The 18,021-nt window shown below is 43.7% G+C and overlaps 1 protein-coding gene and 2 pseudogenes across 1 annotated transcript; 1 reads left to right on the top strand and 2 right to left on the bottom strand.

Annotated features, from left to right (window-relative positions):
• Positions 1-9,218: 9,218 nt before the first annotated feature.
• Positions 9,219-10,470, bottom strand: LOC127780215 (uncharacterized; annotated as a pseudogene).
• Positions 10,248-11,530, bottom strand: LOC127780830 (uncharacterized). Its single transcript, XM_052307800.1, has 2 exons — positions 11,299-11,530; positions 10,248-11,179 (listed from the first exon to the last, which is right to left on the bottom strand). The coding sequence occupies exons 1-2, from the start codon at positions 11,368-11,370 to the stop codon at positions 10,496-10,498; spliced, it is 756 nt and encodes a 251-aa protein (XP_052163760.1). The 5' UTR covers positions 11,371-11,530; the 3' UTR covers positions 10,248-10,495.
• Positions 11,531-15,155: 3,625 nt separating this feature from the next.
• Positions 15,156-18,021, top strand: part of LOC127780216 (uncharacterized) — a 33,482-nt pseudogene continuing 30,616 nt past the window's right edge.

Below are 18,021 nucleotides of genomic sequence, written 5' to 3' on the forward strand. Positions count from 1 at the left end.
AAGGTGGGCAAGAAGCTGTGCCTAAAATATATATGGTCAGGAGGTTTGTATTCACCTGTTAGTAAATTGCAAACTGAGTTAGGCTATAGTTATATACTACTAGATGTGTAAAAGAAAAGATAAGATTGGAAAAATTTACATTGAGAAGTGTGGATTAACAAGTAAACGAGAACAAATATTTTGGTCAAAAGTGTCAAACAATCAGGAGGCTTGATGACGACAATGATGACCCAGAGCCAAGAAGAGGGAGATCGACAGCCTCGGTGGGGTTGAGTTCTACAGTTGGGGTGGTGTATGCATCAATTAATTTTTAATTTGTGATGTTTATTTAGATTTGTCAGTTGTTGTTCTATGAATGTGGATATGTGAGTGTGTTCATTGATATGTATTGATCTATGAGATGTTGATATTTATTTAGATATGAAAGATTTGGATATTTGGTACTAACCTAGGCATGCTATTGATTTGGACTAACTGGCTCATACTTTTGTTAAACCGGTATTGATGATGGGGAGGTAATCAGTGCAGGAATTGTGGTACTGGTTGGGGACCCAACACATATGAGAGTCCCCAACCGGCACTGAAGCCGTTTCCTGTGGTAGTAAATCCATGGCATATGACCATATGAACTATAATCGTAAAGGTATAATTAGTGGATTGGTCAATATTTGAATGCCGTTATCTGTGTCAGATTTGGTTTTATCTCTATAGTCAATAAATAAATTTGTAGTAAGAAAATATCCTATTAAAACCCATTATAAATATAGTCCATTGATTTCATGTCTCTTGTAGCTTCTAATCCTTCAAAACCCATGTGTCCAACTGAAAATGTAGCAACCATTCAAAGAACCCTTTTTAGGTTTTTGGTGGATTGCCTTTTAGGTTTGAGAGGCTTGGGGAAATGAAGTGCGGCAATAGTAGAGCATTCACTCAGTAGATGCTAAGGATTGTGCTACAGCTTTTGCTCAGTGCAGCGAAGCTTCGTGCCTACTTGCTTTGTCTACAATAAGTCATCGCTTTCGACAACGACAAGAATAGCGCAAATAATGAAGTAGTGCAACACAAAGCCGAAATATTGACTAGATCAAACTGCAGTAGGAGCTAGAGGTGTGCACTGAAGAACTTGTTGTGCTCCTTACTCCTGAGTTGCATATGTTTATGACTTTAACTTTATCTAGTAGTTTGTGTGTCAGGAACATAACAAGTATTTCAGCTCAAACATAGGAGTGTTCCTACACGCTAGGATATCATCTACAGTAAATTCATCACCTATAGTGTTAGATTTGGTCACTATGTTGGCTTTTAATGTACTACTGCTGGTCGTTTTGCACTACTCTTCTCGTTTGCAGAAGCGATGCCAAGTTGTGGGCAAATCAATACTTCCTCCATTCGGAAATGATCATCATATAAGTTTTTCAATGTTATTGAAAAATGATCAACATATTTGGTATTCCTTGCATGTGACTTGTCATTTTTCTATGCATTATTAAATGGTCATTTGCATGCATTGTTCCATGTACCATTCAACTAATTGTAATTGTGGTGCATGCATGCATGCAAGCAATACCATTGGTCCAAATTACCCTTGATGCATGTGCAGGACACACAAAACGGTGCTGCAAGTTGATCTATATCAGTTTAAGAGTTTAAGTGGCATGTGAGAATGTATTGGTATCACTGCACAAGCCATATATGTTGATCATTTGTGAATGGAGGGAGTAGTTCGTAAGAATTGCATAAATCTTGGTATTAAAACCAAGAAAATGCTAAACTATTGTGGTCAGCCATTCACTTCCCCAAGCCTCCCAAACCTAGAGGGGTTTATGGTTGGTTGTCCCATGGATACATGGGATATTTTGGAGGATTGGTATCAGCAAGATACGACCAATGGAGTATACTTATAGTAGGATTTACTAGGATGTTCTTAGTACATATTTATTTATTGACTAGGAATATAAAGCCCAAGCTGACATGGAGAAAGACAAACTCCAAACCAAAACCCTACTTATACCTTAATTTGTGATTACAGTTCATTTGGTCCCTAGGCCATGGGGGGTAGTCCATTTGAAGGGTTTGATCTGCAATGCTCATCTGATCTTGATCCTACAAGCTCATCAGCCCAAGAGCTTCATCCTGTAAATAACACTGTACACCTTTTTTTTTTTACTAATTCAACAACATTAATTTGCAGAGAATTGGCAAACATGTTCTATTGCCAGGCATTACACTACAATCGGGACTCATCAGTAATGTCCTCTAGTCGATGGTCACTTGGCATTAAACCGCTAAGGACACTGGAGTTTAAAAACAAACACCAACCAGTCAGAAAAAGGCCTTTAGGTCTGGGAGGCTTAGGGAAGTGAACTCCTACGGTATTCTGTTTTTGCTGGAATCGATAAGTCCATACAACGGAGTAGTATTTTGCTACTATACGAGTCATACAGAGCCAGAGGGTTGACCACGAAACCGGTAGAAACTCCTGGTTTGTAGGAACTCTGTCAAAGTTGATGCGCAATACCACATTCCAAGTACATTTCTCACAAGCAGTGGCAGAGCTAGAATTTTTTGAAGGGGTGGGCAAATTGTAAATGAAAAGATAAAACTGCTACCCGCTTATATATTGTTTATGTGCTCATTTTACTACCAATCGAAGGCAGAACAATTTTCTAATAAAAGCATAGTTTAGTTTAATATGCATATAATTTTTCACTAGTTGAAAAACTACGTTGATTTTAATATAAATTAAAATGGACGTATGCCATATTATACTTGAATGGATCATTGTCATCCATTGTGAAGCAGTCAAGTCTGGCTAGGCCTAATTGCATCGTGCAACAGTACTGCTTGCATGGCTAGCTGCCAGTACCGATGCTTCTAATTATGTCTACGAAGTAAAAAAATCGTTGGATTTTAATGCAAAGCAATCACTCGATCACCATTGGTGGCACACGCAGAGCCCGAGCAGCTGCCCGCGCTGGCCAGGCAGTGAATATGTCGCTCCTCACAAGTTCTATCAATAGTCTCATATATTAAGTTCTAGTACTCTAATGCAAAATCAGCATGCTCATTTCTGAAGTGCTACAGATTCCTTATCCGATCCTCAAGTGGGGATATTTCTTATTAGTTTTAAGTTGTCCTTAGTGACCTACTGGAGTCGATTGCCCGTTCTAAGCGCTGACAGAAGGCAGGTTAATTTTTTAATTAAAAATCTATAATTTAATAGGAAAAAAGCTATTGGTCTATTGGACGGGATCCCATCTTCACTATCGGTGTTGCGCACGGTATGCCCTCGCGCGACTCGACGCGTGCTGAACCGCTGCAAACTGTTGATTACCGCATGCATTCACTATTCATGCGCCATGTGGTGGAGGAGCTTGTCTAGCAGGTCATTGACTCGGCGGTGGAGGAGCAGCTCTAGGAGGTTGTCGGCCTCTGTTTTCCGAAGGAGCTCGTAGCAGGTCTAGCGCTCGATTTTCGCCAACAACTGGTTGATACAGAGGAGCGCGGCAGCAAGTTCCTGCAAACAAGCTAGCGGCACTGAAGCACAAGGCGTCATATAGCCAGTGTTGCCAGAGCTTTGTCCTTGTTCGAAAGCCTCCTTGCTTGTGCCGACGTGCTTTATGCAGGGATCTAGCCTGATACCAACCAAGTATCAACCGGGAATATGTGGTACTGAAGGTGTCATGCATTGTAACACACAGGACCAACTAATACCAAATAGTACCAGCTGATACCTGTGTGGTATCATGCCCGTAGGCCGTAGTACGTAGGTATCAGACCTCCTACCTACCAAGTATCATACTGTTTTAATGGAATCTCGTACAATAGCATCCTCCTAATTAGTAGCAGTACCAGAAAATCCCATGTGGGACACTACACATAACGATACAAGACAACCACCCCTTGGGGAAAACTTTTATATTTTATACCTTTTTAATAAATAATTTTAATAATAGACCTCCCAGGAACTTATTTCTAAAATGAACTCTTTCGCCACACCATGGTAACCGGCGTGGCCAATCTGAGCTGCCGCGCCATTGGTCATGGTGTCGCAAATTAAAGGGTGCCCCGTGGCAGTCGTTGCCATTGACAAGGTCAATCAGTCCCTGACGTGGCACAACTACCTGTTCCGGCCGGCTCCTTAGCGTGGTAGCTGGTGTTTGCCACGCCTGCTTTTTGGTGTGGCAGGCAGTGCAACTAGCTGAACTATTTCATATTTGTGAATAAATATCATATGATAAGAAATTTTTATGTGTTAGGAATTTTTTTATTAATTTCATGACCACTGTGATAGGTTTCATGGTTTATGATGAACATGCGAAGTTTGTATTTAGAAAGTTGATACTAAACAGGTAAAGATGGGATAAAGTATCAGCGGTATTTGTGAGGTATTATTAGAAAACTTCGTACGATTTTGATGGACTTGAATTATGTGTTAAGCATATGAATGGTTCAAGCATTGGTGATTCCTTATTCTCTGTTTTCACTGCAATTTGGAAGGATGGAAATGACTAAATATGTCGTAAGCAATCACCTGAATGCTAGTTGGAGCCAGATCGTGATAGGATGGAGGAATAAGAATGCAAGTAGAAGCAGGGGCGGACACAGGATAAAAAAATGACTGGGGACATGCATCTATATAATTCATAGAATAGTTAGAAAGCCAAGTGAAACTTACCTTATTGCAGCTTCTAGAAACTTTGAGATATTACATTATCTTTAATAGTAATATATAGATAGGCCTTTCAAATAATGTCATTGTCTATAGAAATAACATAAGTTAACACAAGCCATATAAATATTACTGAAAGTAGTATATATAGATAAGAAATAATGTTTATAAATATAGTACATGGCATCCTTTTTACCCTTTTCACGATGGTGTTTCATTTTATGGAAACGATGGACAATCACATCATTAGTGATTGTGTCTAATATTTTCTTATGTCTTCATGTTGGGATGATAACTGCCACTCTCTTCCTTTTACTGTATCCTGAGGAAACTTGTCCATATCAATTGGTTGAGGCATTCCAGATTTTTCTCACTATTGGTCCAGATGCATTTGCACTAGAACTTTCTCCAGTGGTGTTCATAGCTGCTGGATTTTTAATAAAAAAATTGTTCATTATCTCACCTACTAAATCTTGGGAAGGCTAATTAGACAGAGCACATGAGGAGGGAGACCTATGGATCCATCCACTATAACCATTGACAGCACGAAAGGGAGGAGAGGGTCAAGGAGATGAGTGCGTACCAGGGAGGCAGAGAGGAGAGAACGAGCAGTGCCGCTGAGGCTGAGGCGCTGACGATGACAAGCGGTCGAGGAAGGCAGGAAGCAGTGATTCGGGTGAAGACGAACTGTGGCATGCGGGGAAGCGCGACGGATGGGGTGAGACGATGGTGGGATCGCTTCCTGTTCCCTTCCCTAATCCCTAATTTGCGGATTTGCCAGTTGATAGAATCTGAGAGAATAAGAGAAAGGGAGCGACCGTTCGACCTCTCCACACACGCGCGATTGCGATGAAAGGAACGAAAACTTGGGGACTGGGGTCCTTCCTCCCAATTAAAGTGGGGGCCCATAGGTCATACTACTAGGGATACACCTAAGGAGTGTAATTTTGACTGGGGTCCAAGGCCCCCATCATTTCTACATTAAATCTGCCCCTGAGTAGAAGGAAGAAAATGCAGTGGGACGCAGAAGCAACTTCATTAACGAAAATGAAATAGATCCATTAGTTTTCGATTCATGAATCATACAATAGCATGAACCATTAGGATCAGGTAAAAAGTCCCATAGGTGAGAAATAAAAGGAGGAGTGGACGTGAGAAGGTAAGGATAAGGAAGTGAGGAGGTGAGGGAGAAGGTGCCTTGGAAAAGTTTGAAGATGTTGAGAGGGAAAAGAGGAGGATGGTTAGACATATTTGTAGGCAGGCCTTTAAGAGGCCCACATGCGAAAATGCATTATCACATGCAGTCGCTTAAAAGGTGCTCCTGTGAAAATAAGTCTATTTTCACAGGCGGGTCTCTTAAGCGGCTACCCGCGATGCCTTGAATCGATCCCGTGAAGAGCGATTTTTATATGTGGGAGCAGTTATGGTCCATGTGCAACCTATAGGGAGTCTCGTCCAAAAAATTGATTTGGTAGTGGTGCCATACGGTAGGGGTGCTATGTACCTAGCCTTTGGGAGGAACCGGCGGCCTACCTAGAAGTTATAGTAATTGTAAGTATATTTTGCCAATGCACGGTGTGACATTTAAAAATATCTTTTATCCTCTCTTCTCTCTCCCCTACCCCCACAAACAAAGAAAGAAACAAAAAGGAAAATTGAATATCCGTCTAGCAATCTTCTTAATTTCACTTAGCTTTTTTATGGTCTTTCAAAACATATAGAAAAACTAATTTTTCATACGGATGAACAAAGATTTTGGGATCTCCATTTTTTTCTTGAAATAGTAGTACCGGTGTGCGGTGTGCTCTTCCTTAACTAGTTAATTACTACCCAACACTGCTCACTATGTACTGGAATTCCAAATGGACCTGATGAGTGCAAATCCCAAGTCAAAAACTATCAAAAGTAGTTTATATTCTTGCCATGTTATATAAACATTATATGAAGAAACTATATACTCAATGAATGGTTTCTTCATAGTAAATTCCCATCCAATAACCTCTCTTCTCTCTCATTTTGTTCAGCTATCCTCTTTTTTTTTTTTTTGCGAGGAAGCTATCCTCTTGTTTTTATTCTTGGTTTATGTGTAGAACTAGCTTCTTACATGAGAAATAGTTACCTCATCTTTTCTCTCTCACTTCATTAACTCTCTATCCACCTCAATCTTTTGCTTAATTATGTGATAATATGCTTAAAATGCTATGAAAAACCAGATGAGATGGATGGTTGGGAGTGACCTGCGGCTTGTCATGCTTCACAAGGTCAGTCGTTATTCGTCACACACATGTTTGTGCCATGTGTGTGTGACCATGCGGGATACAGTATATACATAGTGACAAAGCATCGTGAATACTGGTAGTTACCCATGGTCATTGGGGTTAACAGAAAAAATCTGCAAAACTTCTATGTGAACGCCAACTCTATAAATGACGTCACTGCCAATACCATTCGGGTCTTTGAGATATAAATAGTTTTATTAGTTTAAGGTTTGAATATAGGGCAATTTTGAAATATAGCATTATTTTCCAAACTTCTCTAAAAGATAGGAGTCGTAAAATGAGTCTCTTTCCTTTGGGCCTATTTGATGAAATTTCAGCTTTAGCTCTATCTCTCTTGAAGTTGAAGTGTAACTAAACGGTTTCAGCATAAAAAAGAATAGCGTAACGAGCTAGGATGATAGATCTTACAAAATGAGCTAGAAAGGTAGAGCAGGGTTCAGGCTATTTTATAAATTAATTACAAATCAACTTTGGACTTAGCTCTTGAAATTAAATTTAGAACTTGAAGCTCTCCAAAAAGACCCTTTATAACTTAGAGCATCAACAACGTACATTGTCGACATGGGTAGTAGGAATAGACACACTCCACATTGCTTACTTCTGCAAGATGCCAATAAGTTGGGGCCCATAGAAGCAATAATCACTTGCCTTATTTACTTTTTCTGTCAGAGAACAACCACTTGCTTTATTTACTTTTTGTGTGAGAGACTGTACATGCATAATTTATCTCCTTGTTTCTGGCAATAGTGCTACTATACAGTATGTTATGTACCAGTTCCACAATACTTAATACCAAGTAGTAAGTAGACATTTAATGCTTACTACCTAGTTTTATATAACATTACGGGTGCCTTTATAAGAAAAATGTTACTTTTTATCGTTGATATGATTTTTTTATTTACCCATTTTTATGCTTAGCATTCAAACCGATTACTGTTGGTCTGTTAACTCTCAAAACCATTGTCATTAATTTCATCCTTTGACTCAAACAAACAAATATCGGTTTTGATGATGTGGCATCACATCAAGTCTATATAAACACACAAAGATATTATCGTACCAATCAACAATAAATAACAACAGCATATCTTTACTAATTAAAATATTCACAATTTTCCTTTTGTCACACAAAAATTTCGTCCGTAAATCCGACCGAGCGGCGCCCTCCATCCACACACGAGCGACACGCAAGCCGGCTAAAGCAAAAAGAAAAAAAAAAGACAGATCAGAGATCGAATCAAACTCTTGATAGTGTATGGTGGGGAAATCACAAATCAAAGATAGATTGAAAAGCCAGTCGAGGTAAATATCATCCAGAATTCTAGAGTCTGAATCAAATCTATCCCTACTTAAAACTTTGGATTTTTCCCATCATCACAATGTGTTTTCATCCGTCATTGCGCACCTTCTCTGCCTCGCGCGGTTAGCGCCTTCTCAAGATTCCAAATTTCCCAACTCAAACACAAAACAAAACTAAAAGGAATCAGACTCTAATCCACCCAAATAAAATTAGAAGAGGGATGCACGGTTGAATTCTAATCCATCGCAACATGAAACAATAAAAAAATATTCCACCTTGACTTCCCTTAGGCCCGACGGCTGCATGCATCGGTGCAATTGCTCCCTCCGCCTAAAGGACGAGATCGCTCCAATCCGCTCGGCACCGAACTGCACCATGAATCCGTGGATGGCTCATCGGTGGAAAGGATGAAAAATAAGAATGCACCATGAATTTAAAAAGAAAAGAGGTGCGAAAATAAGAATGTACCATGAATTCAAAAAGAAAAGAGAAGTTGGACATGATAGGGCCGTGGCTTCTCTCGTGAGTAGAAAGGGAGTCACCTAGACATTTTCGTTAGGCGGCTCAAGGGCCAACCCGAACACAATGGAAAAAGAAAAGAGAAGTTGGACAGGATAGGGCCGTGGCTTCTCTCGTGAGTAGAAAGGGAGTCACCTAGAACATTTTCGTTAGGCGGCGGCTCAAGGGCCGACCCGAATACAATGGCAAGGAGATATAGAATGCTAGCATCCGGCACAAGACCCGAGGGGAGAAATATCTCCCTATATACCTCGATCCCCCAACAACGGCCAAACCCTGCCAACTCCCACCCCCTACAGCTAGGGTTACAAGCTCACGCCACCGAGCTCGGCGGTAGCATCTCGATCGTGTTCTCTTTTATACCGGTCTAAGCCGATGTAGATTTTCCATGTGGTACAAAACTTTGTTCTTATGGGTTACACGTGCACTAATATGGGCTGTGGCTGAATTAAACACAGGCCGGCCCGCAGTCCCAGTAATTATCATATCTGGTCTTATTATGTTTCGTCCTCATCGTAATTTTCGTTGCAGAATCAATGTGTCCTTGTGTGGTTTGGATACAAAGCCAATGAGCCAATTTTTGCATAGACGCGTTTACAATCTTGGAATCCCAGCTACAACCATGGCCGGCGTCGCCTCTCCGAGACGGCATAGCAAGATTGCACCTGAACGAACACGACGGTGATGGCGGCGTACGCGGCCACGACGGTGCCGACGAACGCCATGAGCCGGTAGGCGGTAGTCGTCGGCGGCGCAGAGCGCGAACGTATCCGCGGCGAACTGCGCGACGGCCGTCATCATGTTGGTGATCAGCCTCGCGGTGACCCTCCTCGACGCGCATCCGCTGCCGCCATCGCCCACGGCGAGCAGCACCGCTAACCAGTCCCTGGGCCTCGGCATCCACCCGGCGGCTGTAGCGCCGCCTGGAACGCCATGGCGGCGAACAGCGTGGCCACTACCACCATCCAGCCATCCGCGCATGCACAACAAGCCGAAGCCGCCCTGCTGTTGCAGCCACTCCTCGCCGCTACCACCAGCACTACCGGCTTTCTCACTGACACCGCCGGCGACGGCAGCGGCAGCCTGACGTCCGATGTTCTGAACGACGGTGTGGCCATTGAGAGGGACCTGGATCGTCCTGTCGCCGATGTCGATCACCAGCCTGATGAACTAATTAATCACCATTGAACATGTTCATCAACAGTAAATTGAAAGCCCTTGAGCTGAGTTGATTAGCCTGGAGAATTGGCAGAGTCGTCGGCGACAGAATCAATCGATCCATCGATCTCTGCACAAAAATCAATTATGTGCTCCAGCTCACTCTCTGAATGTGGAATCCTAACATGATTAACGTCATTGTTTTGTACTCTGCTCCTGCATCTTCACCTCACCTGCTCTGCAATTCTAATTCTCATCATCTTCACCCCACTTGATATTTGAAGGGAAAAGTAAAAGAAAAATAGCATCATAAAAAGAAAAGAGGAGAGTTGGACCAGATGATATGGCCGTGGGCTTCTCTCGTTAAAGCAGCTGGGAGTTCACTGACGTTAAACAACGCAGGGCTCTAAGCAACCCAACGAGACCAGCGAGGAGAGATATCTTATCTATACCCTCGATCCACCCAACATCGGCCAAATCCTGCCAACTCCCGCCCGCCCGCCTGTCAACATAGTAATAATATATGGCTGAATCAAACGCATGGCCGGCCCAGTATTATCGGTCTTTTTACATTCTTGGCACCCAGCTACAACAACCATGGCCGCCGCCGCCTCTCCCAAACGGTAGAGCAAGGTTGCACCTGACGAAGACGACCGTGACGGCGGCGTACACGGCGACGACGGTGCCGACGAACGCCATGAGCCGGTAGTCGTCGGCGACGCAGAGCGCGAACGTCGCCGCGGCGAAGAGCGCGACGGCCGTCATCATGTTGGAGATCAGCCTCGCGGTGACCCTCCTCGACGCGCAGCCGCCACCGCCGCCCACGGCGAGCAGCATCAGGAGCACGGCGAGCGACGTGGCGAAGGTGCAGGTGCTGACGATCAGGTACAGCATCGCCTTCCCGGCCTGGTCCCTCGTGACGGCGGCCGCCGCCGGGTCGGCGGCGAGCAGCGCCGCGAACCAGTCACGCGGCCTCGGCATCCACGCCGGCGGCTGCAGCGCCGCCTGGAACGCCATGGCGGCGAACAGCGTGGCCGCCGCCATCAGCCACCCGCGCATGCACAGCAAGCCGTCCTGTTCTTGCAGCCACTCCTCGCCGCCGCCACCGGCTTTCTCACTAACGCCGCCGGCTGACGACGAATCACCGGCGACGGAGGCGGCAGCCTGACGGCCGATGTTCTGCACGACGGTGTGGCCATTGAGAGGGACCTGGATCGTCCTGTCGCCGATGTCAATCACCAACCTGATGTTCTACACGATGCAATTGATATACACACATAATTAGCTTAATTAATGAACTAATCACCATTAATTAAACATACTAATCAACAGTAAATTGCATGCACTTCAGCTGAGTCGAGAGATTTAACCTGGACATAATTGGCAGAGTCGTCGGCGACAGATTCGATCTCCACATCTGGCCGAATCCGCCGTCTATCCATCGATCTCTGCACAAAAATCAATGACGTGCTGACTAGCTCACTCTCTGAACGTCGAGTCCTAACGCCATCGTTATGTACTCTGCTTCTGCATCTTCACCTGCTCTGCAATTCTAATTCTCATGTCGTAGTCTCAATTGAGTTGGCAAGAGAAGCTGCCTAATAGCACTATCAACTGAGCTACCAACTACTGATTGTGTTTCGCAAAATGACCTATTTTTCGCTTCGATTCTCTTCTTATACGTAGGCGCAGGCGCGCAGCAGTCGCCGACTCGTCGTCGACCCGATATGATAATTGCAAGATACGCACGAGCATCTTTAAGAAGAGATACTACCAGACTGACAGCTAAATATTTATGACAAATTAGAGAAGAATTGATGAAGGGAGACAGAACAAAATATTCAGGTGTCTGAATATTAGCTCAGAGCAAGAGAACATATACTGTGATTGAAAAGAAAAAAAAATAACTAAGATTGTAATGCTGCTTATTCTGATTCCCCTCGGGCAAGTGTTTGTTTAGGCATTCTAGCTCTAGCTTGATTAATTAAAGAACTTAGTTTGCCTAATTCCATTCCATCCAAACCGTCCATAAATTAACTGTTGCTGTCAACAGGAATATAACTCTGCTCAACTGCCCTGCTCTGTCTTTTAGTGTCTTATTTCTATCAGCTAGCATGATAATACGTGTGCCATACCAGCTGCGCACACACAAGAATACATATATTTCTGAAGCATGTCCATGTCTGTGTTTGGTAGACTGGCATTGATCATGAATAAATGGATCATCTACTAATGTCAGCTTACAACAACAGGTCAACAGCAGCAGCATGTTTCTAGCAGTTGATCTCTCCCTGTAAACCATCCATACAATTAAAACTGCTGCATCCAGAATGGAGCTACGCAACAGATCATCGAACATCAGTGGCTCACCGCTATGTTAATATGTTATCTAAACAGCATGGAATTGTTTGTTTTATAATGGACAGAAACCCGACATTTGTATCCACAAAGAGTAAATAAGTATACATGGTATTTGGGTATTTTTGAAAGAAAAAAAGAAAAGCCATACCCAATAGTATATTGTAGAACCTTGTATATCTATAAGGGTATTTTGGTTAATGGGCAAATAATTGGCCTATTTAGGGGACCTTTTAGCGGCTGCAGTTTCTTTCAAAATTAGAAGCTCCCCAAACAGTCCAGCTTTTAAAAGTCAGAATCTAAAAATGAACTAGAAGTCAGAATCTGCGAAACCCAACATTTTTAGATTCTCATAAGCTAGCTACCAACCAGCTGTTTCTCAGAATCTTAATCTCGCCCAAATAGGCACAATATCTAAATCACGTGGCTTCTGAATCACGACGACTGCCCTAATATCATCCCTAAAATTTTCCACAAATTTCGGTAAAAAAATTACAATAGAGTTGGTGCATTATTGTAAGCCAGCAGCTGATGTATAATACCATCAAATCTTCCACATATTCAGATATAGCTCCACTTTGCCGGATATGTGTTAGGCGTTAAAAATAGGCAACACGCAGTTTGTCAGGAACAAATTGATAACAAGATAACCATTGCGTTTTTCGACAACGAGCGACCGATTTTCAATCAAATCGGCAAAGAGAGATAGATTAATCTACTCCAGAAAAAAAGAACAGAACAATAATCGTAGAATCAATTTATCGATTGGGTTGAGGGGTTTATTCAATCGGCACTGACCTTATATAGGTGTCTTGTCTTTGAATTAGAATAACATATCATTCAACCGAATCAACACCGATTAAGAAAAATATTGTGCCGTCCCAGCCGCAGCAAATTAAATGATGGTTACCTTCCTTTTAAAAATCTTGACCACTCAGATCTTCTGTAATATGTACCCATAGTTTATGATGCAACTCTAGGATCGAGTACACGAACCAAACCTATCAGAGAAGGGTGAACGGTAGAAATACTAAAAACCAAAAAAATTTAGTGAAAATAAAAGTTACCCTTGGATTTGACGAATTTACACCGGTCACACCATTGGATATCCGCTGGTTTGACCGCATTACTCCCGTTGGTCTGATCGCCTGCTCGCCACCGGTCTGACCGATGTGTGGAGGAGGCGGCGGCAGAGGAGACGGCTGTGCAGGGGCTTTCTCGTTAAGTGCATGATGCCAAGCCAGAGGAAAGCTTGGCGAAGAGTGCGGGGACCTTGACGCTGGAGCCCCTCTGCCACTGTTATCAATGGCTCCTCCGCACATCGCCATCATCCTCACCGTCGTTCCGCAGGTCTAGCAGCAAAGAAGAAAGGGGGAGCGGGGATGAGGAGGGGTAGCGGGGAGCGGGGAGCGGGGATGAGGAGCGGCGGCGTGGAGCGGTATCCTTCGAGGCGGTGCGAAGAGACGGAGGACCCGTCGCTCACAACGCGCTCCTCCACTAGGATCTCAGTCTCCTCCCGCGCGCGCTCAATCATCATGCCCAATAGCTCCCCCAACCTGCACTGCATCCCCGACGATGAGACCCCGCCTTATGCGACGGCGAGCGTGTCTTCGGCCATCTCCCCTGACCGACCGCCGCTGATGAGGGAGAAGGGGGGGGGGGGGGGGGCGCACCAGTTGCGTCTGCTGAGCTCCCGCCAACGCTGGACGGCGCTGATGCAAGGGTAGCCACCCTAGCCACTGTTAGATTAAAGGGCTAGGTCCAATTAAATCCTAATAAATTCCATTGGCCCACATTAAGTGCTATGGGTAATAATACCACCTTGGAAATTTAAGTGAAGAGGTTCAACTTAAATACGGAGCTAGTGGAGAGTCTCTGTTGACCGGTTGAGATGGTGCGTGGAAAACCAGGCGGCGCGAGGTGAGGCGAGGCAGACAGCTGCTGCTGCTGCGCTCTCTCGTTTTGTAACGGACGGTAATAAACACGGAGAATTGATTTCGTATCAATGAACGCGTCGGTTATGGAATTAAACGTCGTGAATTGATTCCGTCGGTTACGGAATTAAACGACATGAATTGATTCCGTATTAACGAGCGCGTCGGTTACGAAATTAAACACCACGGTTGATGACTCCGAACGTTACTCTCGTGCTCGCATATATATACTCCGCAGCGACCAGAAGGACTTACGAAGTTCTTCCCGACTCTTGCACTTCGAGTTCCTCCTCCTCTGTAGCTGCAGAATCCTTCCCCAGTTCTATTCACCTGCGTGCACAGGTGTACGGGACGAGCAGGTGCCTCCGGAACTCCGTCCGCTTGAGAACTTGCACGGGTAGGCGGGCAATCAAGTTTTTGGGTAGCGCTTCAAGCGCGCCTGCTCCTGTTCTTCGTTCTTCGACGACAACGTTGCATCTTCCTCTACTTCTGCTTCACCATGGCTTCTACTGGAGAGAACGGAGGAGACAACATCAACGGAGGCAATACAAATGCCTCAACATCTTCTGCACCATTATCTGGATATAAGATTCTAACTTTATTTGATTTTCTTCTTGTTATTTACTTGTTCACAATGTTATCCATAGGATTTCAATCCTATGTGAATGTCAACGATGTCTGTGCTTATTTTACCTTAAGCATGCTTATGTTTATGTTTAGCCTTATCACTAGATCGCTTCTCATTGTGTATGTCATGTTTATTGTCTTAATATTTTGGATTAAAATATGCCGAATTATGACCAAATTTCCAACAATCCAAAAACTTGATAGGTCTTTTTCGGTAGTTGGCTTTGCTGCATCACTAAAACCACATGCTTTCGATGGTTCAAATTATAAAAGATGGAAAGCACACACACTTTTTGTGGTTAACGGCGATGCATTGTTTCTTTGTTTCACGGGGCAAACCTAGTGAACCGCCTCTCTCCCCTGAGGAGGAGGCTAAGTTCGAGGCTGCGGATAGCTTGTTCCGTGGAGCATTGATCAGTGTGCTCGCCGACAGTATTGTGGACGTGTATTCGCATATGCCTTCAGGGAAGGACATGTGGGATGCTCTTGAGGCCAAATTCGGGGTTTCCGACGCCGGCAGCAAGCTGTATGTCATGGAGCAGTTCTATGACTACAACATGGTCGATGACCGTTCTGTAGTGGAACAGGCTCATGAAGTTCAGATGCTGGCAAAGGAACTTGAGAACAACAACTGCGAGTTGCCGGACAAGTTTGTGGCTGGTGGCATTATTGCCAAATTGCCACCTTCTTAGACAGACTTTGCTACTTCTCTAAAACACAAGAGGCAAGAGTTCAGTGTTACTGATCTTATTGGCTCTTTGGGTGTTGAGGAGAAGGCGAGGGCAAAGGACAACCAGGGCAAAAAGATCGAGGGAGGTTCTAGCGCCAATTTGGTGCAGAAGAAGAACCCTCATGCATCTCACAACAACAACAAGAAAGTCAAGCCTAATGTCAAACCAAAGGCTACTACCAATTTTAAGAAGAAAGGCAAGGGAAAGGCAAAAGGAAATTGCTTTGTGTGTGGCAAGCCTGGGCATTGGGCCAAGGATTGTCCTGAGCGCAAGGACAAGAAGTTTGCAAACATGGTTATTAGTGAGGGCGGAGGAACATTGGGGTATGGTAAATTTTTACCTACAGTTCTCTCTGTCTGTCACTCACCTGATTGGTGGGTTGATACTGGTGCTAATATTCATGTGTGTGCGGACATTTCCCTGTTTTCTTCTTATCAAGTCGGGAGAGGTTCCTCCTTGTTGATGGGAAACGGATCGCTTGCGGCTGTTCATGGTGTTGGTACGGTCGATCTGAAGTTTACTTCGGGAAAGATCGTGCAACTGAAGAACGTGCAGCATGGCCCTTCAATAAAGAAAAATCTAGTTAGCGGCTCTCTACTATGTAGAGATGGTTTTAGACTTGTGTTTGAATCCAATAAATGTGTCGTATCTAAATATGAAACGTTTATTGGAAAAGGTCATGACAGCGGAGGCTTGTTCCGCTTTTCCTTGGATGATATGTGTAATAAAGTTGTGAACCATGTAAGCAATGATGATGATGAGTCCAATGTGTGGCATTCGCGACTTTGTCATGTGAATTTTGGTTGTATGACACGCTTAGCCAACATGAGTTTAATTCCAAAATTCACTTTAGTCAAAGGCTCTAAGTGCCATACTTGTGTTCAATCGAAACAACCTCGCAAGCCTCACAAGGCATCTGAGGCGAGGAATTTGGCACCACTAGAACTTGTTCATTCCGATCTGTGCGAAATGAACGACGTGTTGACTAAAGGGGGAAAGAAATATTTCATGACACTGATAGATGATTGCACTAGATTCTGCTATGTGTACCTATTGAAAACAAAGGATGAAGCATTACATTACTTTGAGATCTATAAGGCTGAGGTAGAAAACCAACTGGAAAGGAAAATCAAACGGTTGAGGTCTGATAGGGGTGGAGAGTTTTTTTTCTAATGAGTTTATTTCTTTCTACGAAGAGTATAAAATTATTCATGAGAGGACGCCTCCCTATTCACCCCAGTCAAACGGGGTAGCCGAAAGAAAGAACCGCACTCTAACTGAGATGGTGAATGCCATGTTAGACACTGCAGGACTTTCCAAGGAATGGTGGGGTGAGGCAATATTGACTACCTGTCATGTCCTAAATAGAATTCCTACTAAGCATAAGGAAGTAACACCATTCGAGGAATGGGAAAGGAAGAAATTAAATCTCTCTCACCTGCGCACATGGGGCTGTTTGGCCAAGGTAAATGTAACTATAGCCAAAAAGCGTAAACTTGGACCAAAGACCGTAGATTGTGTGTTCCTTGGTTATGCTATCCACAGTGTGGGATATAGGTTCTTAATAGTAAATTCTAGAGTACCCGACATGCGTGTTGGTACAATTACTGAGTCCAGAGATGCCAAATTTTTTGAGAATGAATTTCCTATGAAAAATGCACCTAGCACTTCTAGTCAAGAACCTATTTTATCCCCTGAGCACTTTGCGCTGATAGAACACATTGATCAAACGCCTGAGGAAAATCCTGAGGAGGATAACATTGTAGCAACTCGAAAGAGTAAGAGACAAAGAACTGTAAAGTCTTTTGGAGATGACTACATTGTATATCTTGTGGATGATACTCCAAGAACCATTGAAGAGGCATATTCATCTCCTGACGCTGATTATTGGAAGGAAGCGGTACGCAGTGAGATGGACTCAATTATGTCTAATGGTACATGGGAAGTCGTCGAGCGTCCATATGGGTGCAAGCCTATAGGATGCAAATGGGTTTTCAAGAAAAAGCTTAGGCCTGATGGTACAATTGAAAAGTAAAAGGCAAGGCATGTGGCCAAGGGTTATACCCAAAAAGAAGGCGAGGACTTTTTCGACACTTATTCACCGGTTGCTCGCTTGACCATGATTCGAGTACTACTCGCTCTGGCAGCCTCTCATGGTCTACTCGTCCATCAGATGGATGTTAAGACAACTTTCCTCAATGGAGAGTTGGAGGAGGAGATCTATATGGATCAACTAGATGGGTATGTATTAGAAGGTCAAGAGGGAATGATGTGCAAGCTATTGAAGTCCTTGTATGGTGTCAAACAAGCACCTAAGCAATGGCGTGAGAAGTTTGACAATACACTTACATCTGCTGGCTTTGTTGTGAACGAAGCTGACAAATGTGTGTACTATCACTATGGTGGGGGAGAGGGAGTGATCTTGTGCTTATATGTCGATGAC

This window comes from Oryza glaberrima, chromosome 7 (assembly GCF_000147395.1).
Source record: "Oryza glaberrima chromosome 7, OglaRS2, whole genome shotgun sequence".
Classification (NCBI taxonomy): Eukaryota; Viridiplantae; Streptophyta; class Magnoliopsida; order Poales; family Poaceae; genus Oryza; species Oryza glaberrima.

Coding starts and splice junctions, on each gene's coding strand:
- LOC127780830 (XM_052307800.1), bottom strand. CDS start 11,370: ATGGATAGACGGCGGATTCGGCCAGATGTGGAGATCGAATCTGTCGCC. Junction 11,180..11,298: donor ACTCTGCCAATTATGTCCAG/GTTAAATCTCTC, acceptor TGCATCGTGTAG/AACATCAGGTTGGTGATTGA.